This window comes from Alnus glutinosa, chromosome 3 (assembly GCF_958979055.1).
Source record: "Alnus glutinosa chromosome 3, dhAlnGlut1.1, whole genome shotgun sequence".
Classification (NCBI taxonomy): Eukaryota; Viridiplantae; Streptophyta; class Magnoliopsida; order Fagales; family Betulaceae; genus Alnus; species Alnus glutinosa.
In genome coordinates, this window is record NC_084888.1 from 8,447,450 (window position 1) to 8,463,065 (window position 15,616).

At 34.2% G+C, this 15,616-nt stretch overlaps 1 protein-coding gene across 2 annotated transcripts; it reads left to right on the forward strand.

The window, feature by feature from the left end:
- Positions 1 to 1,200: 1,200 nt before the first annotated feature.
- LOC133864629 (cytochrome b5) lies at positions 1,201 to 8,338 on the forward strand. Of its 2 annotated transcripts, XR_009899528.1 has the most exons (5): positions 1,201 to 1,356; positions 1,519 to 1,616; positions 5,501 to 5,567; positions 5,742 to 6,047; positions 8,159 to 8,338. XR_009899528.1 is itself a non-coding variant. In XM_062301019.1 (4 exons), the coding sequence occupies exons 2-4, from the start codon at positions 1,521 to 1,523 to the stop codon at positions 5,978 to 5,980; spliced, it is 402 nt and encodes a 133-aa protein (XP_062157003.1). In that variant the 5' UTR covers positions 1,201 to 1,356; positions 1,519 to 1,520; the 3' UTR covers positions 5,981 to 6,063. The 2 variants fall into 2 exon arrangements, 1 of the variants encoding a protein (XP_062157003.1); XM_062301019.1 differs by lacking the exon at positions 8,159 to 8,338 and having other exon boundaries at positions 5,742 to 6,063.
- The last annotated feature ends 7,278 nt before the right edge of the window (positions 8,339 to 15,616 follow it).

A 15,616-nucleotide genomic window follows, 5' to 3' on the forward strand; every position in this document is an offset into this window, starting at 1 on the left:
TTTTAATGTGAGCAAATTTGGCAGATGTCAAGTGATAAATGTCATGGGCAACACTTTCAGTAATATAGCATGGCCAAATTTAGAAAGATGAGGAAGAGGGGAATAAATCTCATCAACCACTTGAGTCGCATCTCCCTCAAAGATTACCTCACGAAATCCATCTCCATGCACAATCTAACTGCCCAAAAAGCTGCCAAGGCTTTCGCTAATATTGCCTCTATTTTCTAATGATGCACAATACATTTGGCAGCCAAAAAAACATCATTACAATTCTTAGCCACCAAACCAAAACCAACATAGCCTCTACTAGAGTTTAAAGCCGCATCCCAATTGATTTTAATGAAGTTTGGAGGAGGAGCTGACCACACTTGACACTTATGAATTGTAGATGCATCCGGCTCCTGGCCATTAGTGTTGTCACGGCACTATTAAGATAGTCTTGCAAGGAAATCATCAAAGATTTAAGAACATCCGAAGAATGTTTAAAACAACCTTAAAAAATGAGAACATTTCTTCTAAGCCAGATCTTACGTGCAATATTAACAAAGAGTTCCATATCTTCCTTGGAGAATCTGGACATACATTCCTCAAAAAGGGATTTAAAAGAATTACAAAGCATGATGCATGCACTTCATACTTGGAGTCCCCTCATACATCCTAGGCCGCATGGCAAAGCCAAATAGCATGAAATAAAGTCTCCTTCTCCAAGTTACAGCGAGGACAAATGTCTTCCTCAATCACTTTAGGCTTCAAAAGATTGGACTTAGTGGGCAGAATATCATGGCAGGCACGCCAAGTAAAGGTCTTTACCTAATTTGGAACCTTTAAACTCCAAATGAGCTTCCAAATTAACTTCTCCTCTAATCCCCTAGAACATTGCCCCTTATAAAGGTCATTAAGGCACAGACCCAAATGGTAAAACACTCCCTGACCGAGAACTTGAATTGCCATCTTTTGAATCCTTCCAAATCAGCCGATCAGGGGGAAGACATGGACTAAGAGGGATATTAAGGATCGCATACAAGTCATGTTATATAAGTTAACCCGACCAGCCCCATATGTTGTTGATAAAAATATATGAAAAAAAAAATAAAAAAATATTAAGGCACATTAAACTTCAGTCGTGCCCCTTCAATTGCCTGCATGTGGCCACTTGATGCATCCCAACATCGCACAAACCCACTCGCTTGGTAATGCCCGTCGTGGGACTCACGACTATGAGATTGCTTGCTTAAAGTCAACTTGAAATTTTCAAACCGAAGTACGTATAGAAAGTGCTTTAATACCGAGGAAAAACTGTCATTCAGAGCCGGCCATCTTCTCTCAGACTCTCAAGGCCCGTTTTCATTCTACCATGTAAGAACGTTTTCATGCAATCTTTATGAGCCATTACACACTTTATATTATCGAATCCAATTCAGAGATTTCCATGTTTTCTCTTCTCTTCTTTTCTTCGCCTTTTCTTTTTCCTTGTTTTTATGTATAATCGTTTGAGTTCTTGGGGGATCAACCCTGTAGTGATGGCAGGGATGGCTTCAAATGCCAAAGTTTATGCCTTAGAAGAGGTGGCGAAGCACAATAATAAGGAGGACTGCTGGATTGTTGTCTCTGGAAAGGTAAGCTTTATGGCTTTTGTTAATTCCAAACACATGCGCGTTGCTAATGTAGTTTAGGAAGTCTATTATGTTTATCTCGTTAATATGCGCGGATCGTTTTACAAATCATGTCTGCATGATTTCAGTTTCTGAAAAATTGACTGTTTCAGTGGATATACAATTCTCTTGGTTTTGTACGTGGATAATATGTTCGTCAAAGAGAAAATTCCTATCACTTTTTGTTTTTTATACTAGCTATACTTGTTTTTGCCTAAATATTGAATTAATAAAATGTTGTAATCTTTTCTATATATATATATATATATATATATATATATATATATATATATATTCAATGTTAGCATGATTTACTTTCCTTCTAGCTAGGTCTCCATTACAAAAAACCAAACTTCAAACGACGTCAATTGTCAAATAACCTACGTGAATAGCGTTACGTCGTTTAATTGTCGTCCTTTGATTTTCGACATGATATATATATACCTGTCGAGATCTGAAATCGAGATTCGGATTCGGCGAGGTCGTCGTAAAAGTGAGAAAAACCTTTCATGGCCGCATAGATCGACGACGTGGTGGAAGAGGGAGTAACTGGTCATCCGTCGGACTTAGTTGAATGAACCTATGGCGCCGGTGGCTTCTGGAAACCGGAAGTACGAGATGGAGGACGAGGATCTGTGGGACTTGGTTGAGGTAGTGGCAGTTATCATCTGCCGATGCTCTCCCTTGGGGGGGCGCCAAAAACTCGGTGTTGAAACTTTTCCTTTGGCTTTTCTTCTACGCATTAAACTTCAATTCTCTTAATTTATTCTTCTATGCAATTAATGCAAGCAAGTCTGAAAGTTTTATTGGCCAAAAAAATAAAAGTTTGAAAGCTTTGAAAGTCCGTGAGTCATGCAATATTGCTAGCCGTGTGTTAGGAAAGTTTGAAATTTGCCTGCCGAAGAAACCGGCCAATTGTCTTGGCTCACGCGATGCAAGCTTTACAGCCCATCTTAATTCCACCACGTACGCAATGATCTACTTTAATCTTTCACTCAATTGAAAAACAATGACAAACCACGCAAGTCAAGCCTGTATAGCCTGTCTTCCACCACGTACGCAATTCTACTTTAATCTTTCACTCAATTAAAATAATAAATAAATCACGTCCTTTTATACAAATGACGAGTAAATATCATATTTTGTCGTCGTTTATAATCTCTTTTAAACCTAAACGACGACAAAACTCTTTTCTTGTCGTGTTCTAGAGAATGAAGATAGGCGATAGCACCATTATGTGAATGTCGTTTAAGTCATTTAGAAAAAATAACGTAAAACTTCATCCTTAATTAACGTCGTTTGAACCAAACAACGTGAAGAAAAACGACTCTAAATGGCGTTTTTCTAATGGTACTGTCTGTCTTTTTTTTTTTTTCTTCCTAATTCGTGCTGTCGTATCATTGATTCCTTACCTTGGTCACCCTAGCTTCCCACCCTTATTACCTCTATAAATATCATACAATGTAGTACAATTCAATATACTTCAACATAGTAAAAATGTATCCCTAAAGGCCTTTATCACACTACCGAAAAAAGTCCAACTGGCATAATTTAAAAAATGATACTAAACTACCTTAACACGATGCGAAATGGTTCATGTCTTTTGATTGACATCGCTTTGATTTGGTCACGATAAATTGGTCGAGAAAGTCATTACGTGTCACTTTTGTGCCAACCTAAGCCAAATGTCGTCGTTACGAGTGTAATGACGACAATCAATTGTTTGACGTTGTTTAGTAAGCAACGTCATTTGTTATGTCGTTACTGTAGAAATTGATGTACGTCGTTTAAATAAATGACGTAATTTAAATAAACGACGTGAATCAAAATTAATAATTAAAAAAAAATAAAAAATTGGTAGCTGAAATTTTCTCAGCATCCAAACAACAAACAAACAACACCCCAAAATCCCGGCCCATTCAATTCCACCTCTATGCCAAGTATGTGCGGCACCTTTTTCATCTCCATGAGAGCTTTGGATTTGAAGCAAAACAATATTTTCGTCTCGCCTAACGACTTGATGCGGATAGAGTTAGTTCTTCATTGTGAGAAAATCTTTCGGGTCCATCAAGAGAAAATCTTCATGCCAATTCACACTCTTCAGATCTTGGGACGGCAAGCTCCACCTCTGGGATAACCAAGTCAGTGTCTCGGCCCGCTGTTTTGTGGGTCACACCAAGGACGTGCTCTTCGTGGCCCATACTGACTGCCATGACCTTTGAGGCCAGGCCCGACTCTTTGAGTGCTATCTTCACGTTCTGGGTCTGCAACGGCTTGCTCTAGGGGCTGGTTGCGACATAAAGAAGAAAATTAAAGAAAGAATGAGACTTAAAAGAAAGAAGAAAAAAAATAAAAGAAAGAATTAAGGAGGCATGCCTTGGGAAGACAAAGATTTGTTATTCAATTGCTTGGGAAGACATGTGCATGTAGCAAATAGCCCTATAAGGGCCATCTCAGAATTGCTTACCCGGGCGTGTGAGAGAACATCAAAAAATGATTTACGCAAATAAAAAACATAAACTATTTTAATTAAGCCTCATGAAAATTATTTTCTTTCGTAAACTTAAAACATTTTTAGGTTAATCAACATTTTACTCCACGCTAAACATTTTTCTTCGCTCTCCTATACCTTCGAGCGAGCTATTATGATAGAGCCCTTATGGAGGCTACCTGCTTGAGTAGTTCTTAGGCTCCCTAAAGTCCTACTCGGGTAAGTAAGCCCCATAAAGACCTTAGCTCTCACAATTGGCCATGTATCACTAGGTTTCTAGCATCTTCCATGCGCCTGTATGTGACTATAAAAAGGAGAAGTTTAAATATTGTGAAAGCATAAGATGCACTCACACATAATCAATTCTTTAAGTCATATTCAGCCATTGAGGAGAAGATCTAGAGATTCTAAAATCCCTTCTTGACTGTGTTTCTTGAAGAAAGAAAGAAGAAAACAAAACCAACCTAAAAGCTGTGTAGCCGTGAGAGTACTCCGCGGCCATATGAGTGCTCTTCTCTTGTTTTAATTTTTAAAGCATGATTTATCCATGTTTTAATGAAGCGTTCTTGAGATTATTCCACTGTACATATGATGTACAAGATTCCAACAACTATGGATGAACTATAGTGTTTTGCCTGAAAAATAAAATAAAATAATTATGGATGAATTATCAATGTGGCTACTACACATAAGTTGAAGTTGTAATTAATAGAAATTCTTATATCTGTTGGTATATTTTGTTTACCACGCTAGCGTAATCAGCTGAAACTTAATTTCTCAACATTTGCTTCTTATTTGCCAGCAATGATTTTCAAACATTCAAACAGAGAAAAGAAAATGAAAGGTTTTCTTTAGGACTTCCGATCCCCTTGAGTTTGATTTCCCCTTTGTAGGCCCAGATCTTGAAGAAAAGTAAAAGAAAGTAGAAATATATGGAAAAGTAATAAGTAAAATTGCGGTGCTCAATGGTGCTTTCAGACTTAAACACTAATCAAGCAGATTACCAAAAAAGCTGCAATGGCCTCTAATTAATTAAAGGATTGGCTATATATGCAACTTTCCAGATAGTGGAACATTATATATAGGACTAGAAACATACTGCAGTGCCTTAATAAATCGGGTTGTTTAATTTATCGCATGGTGAAGTTTGACCTAATCTTTAGAATGAGATCTTTTGAATTGAAAGGAATTTCTTTGGATCTTGGTTCAGATAGGGTGGATTAGATATTCTCTAGTCAAAACTACAATTTTCCACTAGTCACGTACAGTAAAAGATATTCTCTTCGATCGGTATGTTGGGCTGTCTCGTTAAAAGAGATGATTTTGCTGAATGGTATATGTTTTAATGCTCTTTCAGGTGTACGATGTCACCCCATTTCTGGACGATCATCCAGGAGGTGGTGAAGTTTTGGTATCATCCACGGGTAAGCAATCTCTTCATGTTAATTAGTTGCTTCATTTTTCTGTTTTAAGTCAGGTGACTAATAGTACTAGTATCTCTTATTTAGTAATGATGATTAATGTTACTACTAGTGTCTTAATTGGCAACCAAACAAAAAAAAAAAAAAAAAGACTAAAAGTCTATACAAATTTTGCAGAGAAGGATGCCACAGATGAGTTTGAATTTGTCGGCCACAGTGATTCTGCAAAGGAGATGATGAAAAAATATTATATTGGTGAGTTTGATAAACCGGCTATTCCAATGAAAAATAAGCACAGTCCTGCTCCCCAACAAAACCATTCTCTAGTATCTGCAATGAAAATCTTGCTAGTTCTGGTGCCGTTGTTGATCTTGGGACTAGCTTTCGCACTGCAGTACTTCAGCAAAAAAGGGTAGTTCGACCTTTTTCATCCATGGAGTTTACGGCTGAGACAAAGGCTTGAGAACAAATTATTACTTATAGGTGGTTCATTTTTTAATTCTGTCCCCTCACACCTTCTTCTTTTCTTTTCTTTTCTTCCCTTTTCTTTCTTCTTTTTTTTTTTTTTTTTTTTTTTTTTTTTTTTTTTTTTTAACGAGTAATTAGCCCATAACCTGCGCCATACACAGGATTTTTCATTGTAATTTAAAAAAGATTTGTAAACTAATCTATCACCCTTCTTTTAATAAAAAGACATACTAAAAGTTTTACACCAATACATTATTTAACATAGTGACACCATGATCATACATAAAATATTGCATAAATATATAAAGCACGAAATGATTATCAAATGATTAATATAAAATTAATAGAAATCGATCTATGATATGGTAAGTGTGATATCTATTATTTGAACTCATAATTATGAACATTTGAAAAAATATATATAATTTTGATATGAATACGAAGTGAAACAAAATCTTTCGGTCAAGATTTAATGCAATCAAATAAATCTCATATCAGATTCAATGCTTTATTATTTCTTTGGTGTTTTGAAAATGTTTTTATTCATTTTCTGCATAATAATCATATAATTTTTTGTCTTCTTCTGGTTTTTTTTTTAAAAAAAAAAAAGAAAAAGAAAAAAAGAAACACTTCCAAAAAAATGCCTAAAAATACAAGTAAATCGCACACATTTTTTTTAAAAAAAAAAAAAAATCCATAAAACATTGAAATGAATTAAAACATGTTAAATAGTTGTTCCTAAGGTGTAGTTTAAAATGAAAAATATAAAGAAGAAAACTTGAATTTTGATTATCAAAACATTAATAGAAAATAGGTAGGAATATATGATATTGTTACTGTTATACTTATTATATTTCAATACAAATGAAAGTCAAATAATTATGAACATTCGAAAAAATAATATAAAAAGAAAAATACAAAATCTTCTTTGTATGAATACAAAATAAAATAAAAAATTTCACTTAACAGTTACTGCAATAAAATATATATATATATATATATATAAAAAAAAAATAAAAAAAAAAAAAAAAAAAAAAAAAAAATCATTCAATGCAATCAAATAAATTGCTTCTTTTGCTTTCAAAAAAAGAAAAACACTTCCAAAATTTGGAATATTTACCAAGTGTATATATATATATATCCTTGGAACAATTATCATGACTTGCATAGTTCATAAAAATAAATAAATAAATAACGACACTTGGGATATTGTCGCTTGTATAAAATGACGTAAAATTTAGAGCATTTTACTGTTCAAACAACACTAAATTCAATTTTTTAGTGTCGTTTATTGTTTAAACGACACTAAAATCCTTCCTATTTATATATTATCCTTCCCCCCTCTCTCTCTTTGAGATCTCCCCCTTCTATTTTTCTGGTTTTTTTTTCTTCTTTCTTTTTTTTTTTTTTTTGCGTCCGGCCCCCCCCCCCCCCCCCTCCCTTTTTTTTTTTTTTTTTTTCTTCTTCTTCTTCTTCTTCATGGAATACATGATTCAGTGGAGAAGAATAAGAGGAAATAAAAGGAGGGAGGAAAAAAAAAACAAATGAAAGAGAGGCCTTTAGAAATTTTTAATTCTTTTTCTTCAAAATTACAATTTAGTGTTCATTTAACTATTCAAACGACACTAAAAAGTTAATATTGTTTGAACAGTAAACGACATTAAACGGTTAGTGTTGTTGATTATTCAAACGACACTAACTGTTTAGTGTCGTTTGAACTCAAGCACTCCTAATTAGCAGCGTTTGAGTTCAAACGCCGCTATTCAAACGACACTAACAACCTTTTTTTGTAGTGAAATTTCTCAAAATAATAATCAAAGTTGTTGATTAATGAATGAAATAATTGAACATAGACATTATTTCTTTGCATATATAAAAGCATGTTGATTAATGAGTTTTTAAAAGCATGTTGATTTACTTTTTTGAGTTTTTCAAGAATATTTTTGATAGTTTTTTTTCAAATTTATTGAACCAAACTATTTTTTGTTTCCATATTCAAAAACAGTCCACATTTCCTTATCTTTTCATATCCCATTTAAATATTATTTCCTTACTTCTTTTTCTTTTCTTTTTTATTTATTTATTTATTTTATTCTTTCTTCTTCTATGATTACTTTCTCAAACAGGCTCTTAGTGCTTCTTCAAGGTGGCGTCATACTAGGGTATTTGGTGGGGTATTGAATGATTAATGCAGTTTTTGACTCCCCATGCATGAATGTAACCTCTTTCCTTTCTATTATACTACTTTGAACATGGACTCAAAAAGGGATTAGATGCATAGCATGCATATGATGTGTAGGGAAATATGATACCTTGGACCATCCACACCTAGTAGTTAATTCCCTAAACAATCTCAATTTCCTCCCTTTTGTGCTTGATTTAAATTTTAAAACGAAACAGTGATTGAGAAACATAGGGTACCCGATTTTTGAGGAGAAAAAGAGAGATTGAGAAAAATATTAAGAGGATTTTTAGGGTTTTACATGCTAGGAAATATTGTAGAGATTTGTCCTAAAAAATCAATTCAAAGAAAACAATCTTTAAACCATGGTGATGTGGCCCCATGAGGATTCAAAGTCATCCCACTACGAAAAAAAAAGTTAATTCTGGAACCAAACCCCCCATCGAAACCCAGAAACACGAAACAACCCAAAAGCATCGAAACAACCTAGAAACACTGAAACCCACCCCTAGTACCAAACCAACCCCAAATGACCCAGAGCCGATTTCGGCCGGATCCGGCTAGAAATCCCGACTTCCTCGCCAGATACCCCGGAAATCCACACACTTTTAAACACAACCCAGAATCACCGAAACCCACCCCAATTACCAACCCGTTAGCTCCAACCCCAAACGACCCAGAGCCAGTTTCGGCCGAAAATCCCGACGTCCTCACCAGATCTGCCGGAAACCCACGCACACCTGCGTGGGTTTCACAGATTCGGCCCTCCATCTCCAACACTCTCTCCCGCCGTTCCGTTCCAATTGTCCCGATCCCGCGGTTCCGTCCAGATCCCGTCACTCGACTTCAGTCGCCAGCCGGATTGAGAAGAAGAAGATCAACGAGACTTGCACGCCCTACCTCTTGGGAATCCTTGGCCAAGTCTGTGAATAAAGTAATGTGGATTGTGGGGTGGTGTTATATGAGTGGTTGATAATTTTGAAAGAGACGGCTGAGATGTGGGGTGTTATTTTGTGGTGCGGATCGATCACATGAAATTAATAGGGATGAGTTTTAGTTGTTAAAATTGCAGACGGTTTCAAGAAACCATCTGAAAATTTATTTTTTTCAGACGGTTCATCTAAACCTTCTGTAAATTTACAGATAGTTTTTTTAAAACCGTCGTATTTATTTTTTTACGGACGGTTTTCAAAAAAACCGTCTGTAAAAATTTAATTTTAGACTGTTTTTAAAACCGTTTAGAAAAAAATCGTCCAGAATTTGCGTTTTTTTTTTTAGTGTCCCCATCTGCCACCTCACCTCAAACCATTAAGCAACATGTCATCCTCAAAATATATTTAGAAAATAAAAAATTTTAACTCATGTTTAATAGATTTTTGATTAATCTTCTAGCTAGTTTAACTTAGGCCCAATTAAACGAGTATGCACATCTTAAGTCCATCTCCTTGGGCTTGCTTAAGGACTAACTTAGGCCTAGCTTGGATAGGAAATGTTACAACCCCCATGAATTTCACTCTTCTTGTATGAAATGATTGATATTACCCTCAAACATTTGTAATTAGTGATCAGGTTGAGGTATGTGTTGGACTTTTGCGTCATATATAAGAACAAACAAAAGAAATCAAATCCAACAAGGCAACAATAAAGAACGAAGAAAATAAAGGGCCGGGGCCAAAAACGTAAAGATCGAGAAAAATACCTGCCACATCAACGTACTAACAAAAATTTGTCTTTCAGCCCAAAAAATAAAATTTGTCTTGAAAAGCTAATTGGTTATGGAGGAAGCTTTTCTTAATTTATAAGTAAATTTTTTATTTTTTTTTTCTGGCTAAGAAACTTAGTTTATTAGGAACTTCTAGATAAATTCGATGCAATATTACAATTTTACCCCTAATTTTCTTAAGGCAATAATTAATGAGAACTCCTAAAAATAATAACATTCTTAAATATATATATATACAAATAGAAGAACTCTAAATTATGGAATAGGATGCAACGTAACAACATTAAATGAAATGTCTTTTCGATCTCTCCATTCCAAGTGAAATATATTGAGCATGAATCGTAAAGAAGCCATAGAAAACGTGCAAGTTCACCATTTATTAGTGCTATTAAGCATGAATGGTGTATATTAATTCTACGGAATGCCGAAATACACATGATTGATGATTGTAGTGATCGATGGTGAACACTGATAATTCAACCAATATTCACCATCGCTAAAGACAATTCAGCCATAATACATATATATATTATATTAATGGAGAGAGAATAGTAGAATCTCACTGTTTAGTAGGGGTACGTCGATCATCTGCTTTTTATTTCTTGTCAGATTGCAGATTGCGGTGCCAGATTGAAACAAACTATAGGGGTCTATCTTCCAAAACCTTGGTACTATTTTCATCTACTGAAGATGACAATATATGCCAACTCTAAAGATAAAGATGTCGACTGTACGGTATGATTTGTGCCCCAAGTCTGCAAGATTCCTGGGATTTGCCGTGTTCATAATTTAGAGGGTAGATTAGATGTTGTGAATGAGCTAGTTCAACAACTAGCTAGGCAGATAGGGAAGTTCGTAATCATTCATGTGAACTCATTTAGGTAACTATTGTAGTAGAAAAATCTTAACAATTAAACGATGATTAGTTTGTAATAGGGCATTCATGTCAAATGGTATAGGTAAAAGAATATCCTTAACTATTAATAATGATCATCAGGTTGATTGATTAGTTAACTACAAGCTAACCTTTTTTTCATTTTATTATACGAACTTTAAACCTATATTGCTAGGGGTTTTTTTTTTTTTTTGGTGAAACCATGTTATTTTGTTTACCAAATTTTGAAGGTTATCCTGAAAAAGTTTCTCTCCCCGGTACACACACAATGACATATACATGTATATGTGACGTAGGTTTCTTAAATATTATATGTTTTAGGTAAGTTCCTACTCAAGTATATTTCACTCCCCATCGGAAGCACTTGGCAAAACAAATGAAGCAAACATCTAAAGTGAATTATATAACATGCAGGCATCTTCATGTATTAGGTACGTTCCTCAGTCTGGTCAAAACCTAACACAAACGTCCAACTACGTAGAACTAAAATCAAAGCAGTATTTACTTCTAGATAGATTCTAGGCTCATTCAGTAGAGTTAGCAAGTGGGCAATTTTTTATTAAAACATGACCTAATGGCAATTTCATGTATGAGGACATGCAACGTAACTCTCGGAACAAACATTAATCCAAATGTGCAAGTAATCAGATTGAAATGGACGTGAACAAGTCAAGGAAAACCATCATACTTTGAGCATCATATCATTGTTCCTTATCCGAACATAGGAAGTCATCCTGTTTTGTTTGTTTTGTTTAGATGTCTTTTCCAGTCACTATCTGTCTAGCTAGGAGACCGGTTCAGAGAGGTTCTTGCAGCTAGCTATGTGATCAAAGCCCATCTATATTGATACTTACCTAATTGAATTGGTGGGGGGTCTTTATCAAATTCATTAAGCTAGCTAGCTAGCGAAAGGCTACATAATATTTGTTCTTTTGATCATTGTCATTGGAACTATGCATGTGTTCCTCTCAGCAGACTTAATTGTATAAGCCAAATGAACAAAAACAACTTATCAACGTACACTGCAAACGTTAGTGGTGAGTCTTCTTTTTTTAATTACTTTTTGGGCATTGAATTTTTGCTTCTCTTCATTTTTTTTACAGATACGTACAAGACCTTGATTGCCTAAAGAATCTATTCAAACGAATCTAAGAAATAATAAAATCTATCCTACTAGCTAGTCATCTACCACTGATCGTGTACACCTAGTCTAATGGCATTTTTCCGCAATCATGAAGGAGATTTAGGATTCATTCTACACAAAAAAAATTCATACACTAGTCTCTACTCATGATCATCCAGTACATACTCAGTTATCTGATATTATATAGAAAATAGATTATCAGAGCTGTTATAGAAGTTGTACAAATATCACTATCTATATTATATGTAACACTGTTAATTTTTAAAACTAATTACGACTTTATAACATAATTGATCATGTCTTATATATCTAAGAGGTCCTATAAAGAGTTATTTGGAATATTCCTAGCTAGCTTACTAACCTACTGGGACAAAGGACATCTTATGCTAGCTTGTAGAATGTCAAGGATCTTCTAAAGGCACAGCTAGTTTGGAAAGTGGGGAATGAGTCTAGCTTAAAAGTTTGGGAAGACAAATGGCTCCTTAATCCGTCAACTTTTACGATTTAACCACCGGCAGTGAGGTTTCTGGATAGAGATGCAAAGAGTAAATGAGCTAATTGATGAAAATACAAGGTGCATGGTGCATGGAAAATGTCACTTATTAAGGAGATTTTTTAATGAAGATGAGGCTGAAAGGATCTGTAGTTTGGCAATTATCCCAATAACCAAACTGATCAATTAGCTTGGATTAGTACATCCAATGAGGGATTTTCAGTAAAAAGCGCATACCATTTGGAAAAGAATAGAACCAAACACGCTACTGGCGAAAGCACTACCACCTCTTTCTATAGCAGTGCGTGGAAGATGATATGGCAACTAAATGTCACAGGAGTGATGAAAGTTTATTAAGGAAACCAAGCAATACTTTGTTGTTAACCAAGGAAAATTTAATTGAAAAAAAGATTGTTCAGGACTTCTCTTGTGTCCTATTTGTGGACTGGATGTGAAGTACTACTTATCATATTCTGTAGCGATGTCCATCAACAAGTGATATATGGGGGGATTGTTATAGAAAAATTCAAAAAAGCTCCAGCGGAGGCGAACACTTTCTACATATCCTGCTATTATGATTTTAACGAAAGCTTGAAAAAAAATTTGGACATCAGAAAAGGCAAAAATATAGGGGATAATCTCCCAAAAAAAAAACCTATAGAAAAATGCGATGCCCAGGCAGAGAAATCGATCTGCCAGATTAAATTTTGAATGTTTATTTTCTTCATCCTGTTGTTGAGTGACTTGGAAGCAAAACTATATTCACAACTCACAAGAGAGAGACTGAGAAGGAAGAGGAAGAAGATCCATTTGTATTTGTAATTAACAATAACCACGGATCGATACATGCATGCTGGCATTAATTTTATATTACGTACGTCATGCTGATGCAATAGCCATATAGCCATCAAAAATTTTAATCTGGTTCGAAACGAACACATCACTAGCTTGATGTCACAATTAAATACTTGTCCACTTTTATAAATTGATCGATCGATATTGATTGGTCCCAAGTATAAAATACCTTACCATTCTAGATGGTCAACACCATCTTGAATACGTTAGTGAGGTAAGCGGTAACTACATACGTATATGTGGCGCTTAACTTAATGGAAAATGTTAAATTTACAACACCAACACAACCCCTCACATGAGGGTGGGCCCCACACACTGGAGCCCACCCTCATGTGAGGGGTTGTTGTGATGATGTTGTGTATGAATCAAACCCCGATGTCTGATGTGTTACTAATAATATTCTCTTTGAAACCAAATGTCACTTTTTTTTTTTCATATAATTTTAGTAAAATTCTGTCTTTTTATACTTCTATATTTTTATTTATTATATACACACACACACCATATATATATATATATATATATATATACTATTTTTTTGTTTTATATATATATATATATATAAGATCTTTAATCAAAATTAAGTCATTGATCAAACTAATTTATTAAGTTTGAAACTTTTGTAATTTTTTAATCGAATGATTAATATTTCACTATCCACTATGATTATTTTATAGTTTCTTTTTAATAAACCACTAACTAATTTGGTCTTACTTAAGCAAAAGACCACGTGGACGCATCAAAAAAATTATTAAAAAATTAAATAAAAATAAAAAATCTATATAGAATAGAGTTCCTGCATATGTGGACATATTGTGTAAGTGTGTATACCTATCTACAATACACTGTATGTTAAGGGTACACTCATATTTATATACAATTAATCTATATAAATATGTTATATATGATAGGTGATATGAACAAATAATCGATCGAACTCGATCTTTGAATTTCTATCACATCTCGGTGCATTAATTTGATCGATATCGTGATACTATCGAAGGATTGATCTTATTAATTAAGTTTTTGGATTTTGTATTTTCTCGGTGCACTGGTCCAATCTATCGTGGTACGATTGATAGACCGATCAAAACTCTCTTAATTTTATATCAACCCGGTGTACTAATCCGATCAATACGATAAGATCAAAAGATCAATCAAACTCTTTAAACTGTGTAACATACAACACTAGTCTGATCATATCTATACATATCATATCGCACGGTTGGTGGCACTGGAAATTTCAGGATAATAATGAAGTTTTGATTGGAAAATTTGGTTTTGCGGAATTTGGAACCTTGAAGAGAAGTGGGATTATTTGAGTTATTATTTTTTCAATTATTTTTTCTCTACTTCGAAAATAAAATAAAATAAAAATGGATTCAACTGTTGACTACTCTTAACAATAAAATAAATAAATAAAAACTCTAGATCTGAATTAAGCTCTCCTTGTTTGCTGAGAAGGGGTAGTAGAAAAGCTTATTAAGAAATTGGATGCAGGCTGACTTGAGACAGTTCAGCACATTGATTAATAAAATTATAACTCAATTCCTAAACACTAGTATCAATGCATGTGTTGATTTATTCAAAAAGCCTCAATTACCTAAATTAATTGTTAGCTTATAATTGACTAGTTCGATGGAACTGGCCTCTTTTTTGGTTGAATACTTCGTTCATATGGTTTTTTTAGATATGAATGCATGATCGATGTTATAAATTTCTCGGTCGCCTCCACATGCTAAGATTTTGAACCAATCTTTACATAGAAAAATTCAAATTGACAAGGGTACGTTTTCTGTAATATAGCAAAGAGAAATGATTAGATTTTGAGATATAAGGTAACAAATTTAAAAGGGACATTTTTATATTTAAATATTGGTTTTCAGTTTTTAGGTTTTTTTTAAAAAAAAAAAATTTATATCGTTCTTCAATTCTTAGCTTTTTTTCTTTATTTATTTTTTTTTTTTTTCCAAAATGACATATAGAATTCAACTCTGCACGAGACGTTTAAAGGTTTCGAGATAGATGCGTCTGGTTGTATAATAGGGGAGCAGATGCAAGTTTTGGCATGCAGAATAGATCATGGAATAACCATTCATTTATTTAGTTGCACAACATTCAATTCGTGAGAATAGGGAATGGTACGGTTATCCTTACAAAGAGGAGTAACTATTACTCTAAAGGTGGCCATGCACACCTTGCACACCTTGTACCAAATTAATCAAAGGATTACACCTTGCTAAGGTCGATCGTGCAGAAAAAATACATTCCACTTTCCACATAAGAATATGA

Coding starts and splice junctions, on each gene's coding strand:
- LOC133864629 (XM_062301019.1), top strand. CDS start 1,521: ATGGCAGGGATGGCTTCAAATGCCAAAGTTTATGCCTTAGAAGAGGTG. Junction 1,617..5,500: donor GGATTGTTGTCTCTGGAAAG/GTAAGCTTTATG, acceptor ATGCTCTTTCAG/GTGTACGATGTCACCCCATT. Junction 5,568..5,741: donor AGTTTTGGTATCATCCACGG/GTAAGCAATCTC, acceptor CAAATTTTGCAG/AGAAGGATGCCACAGATGAG.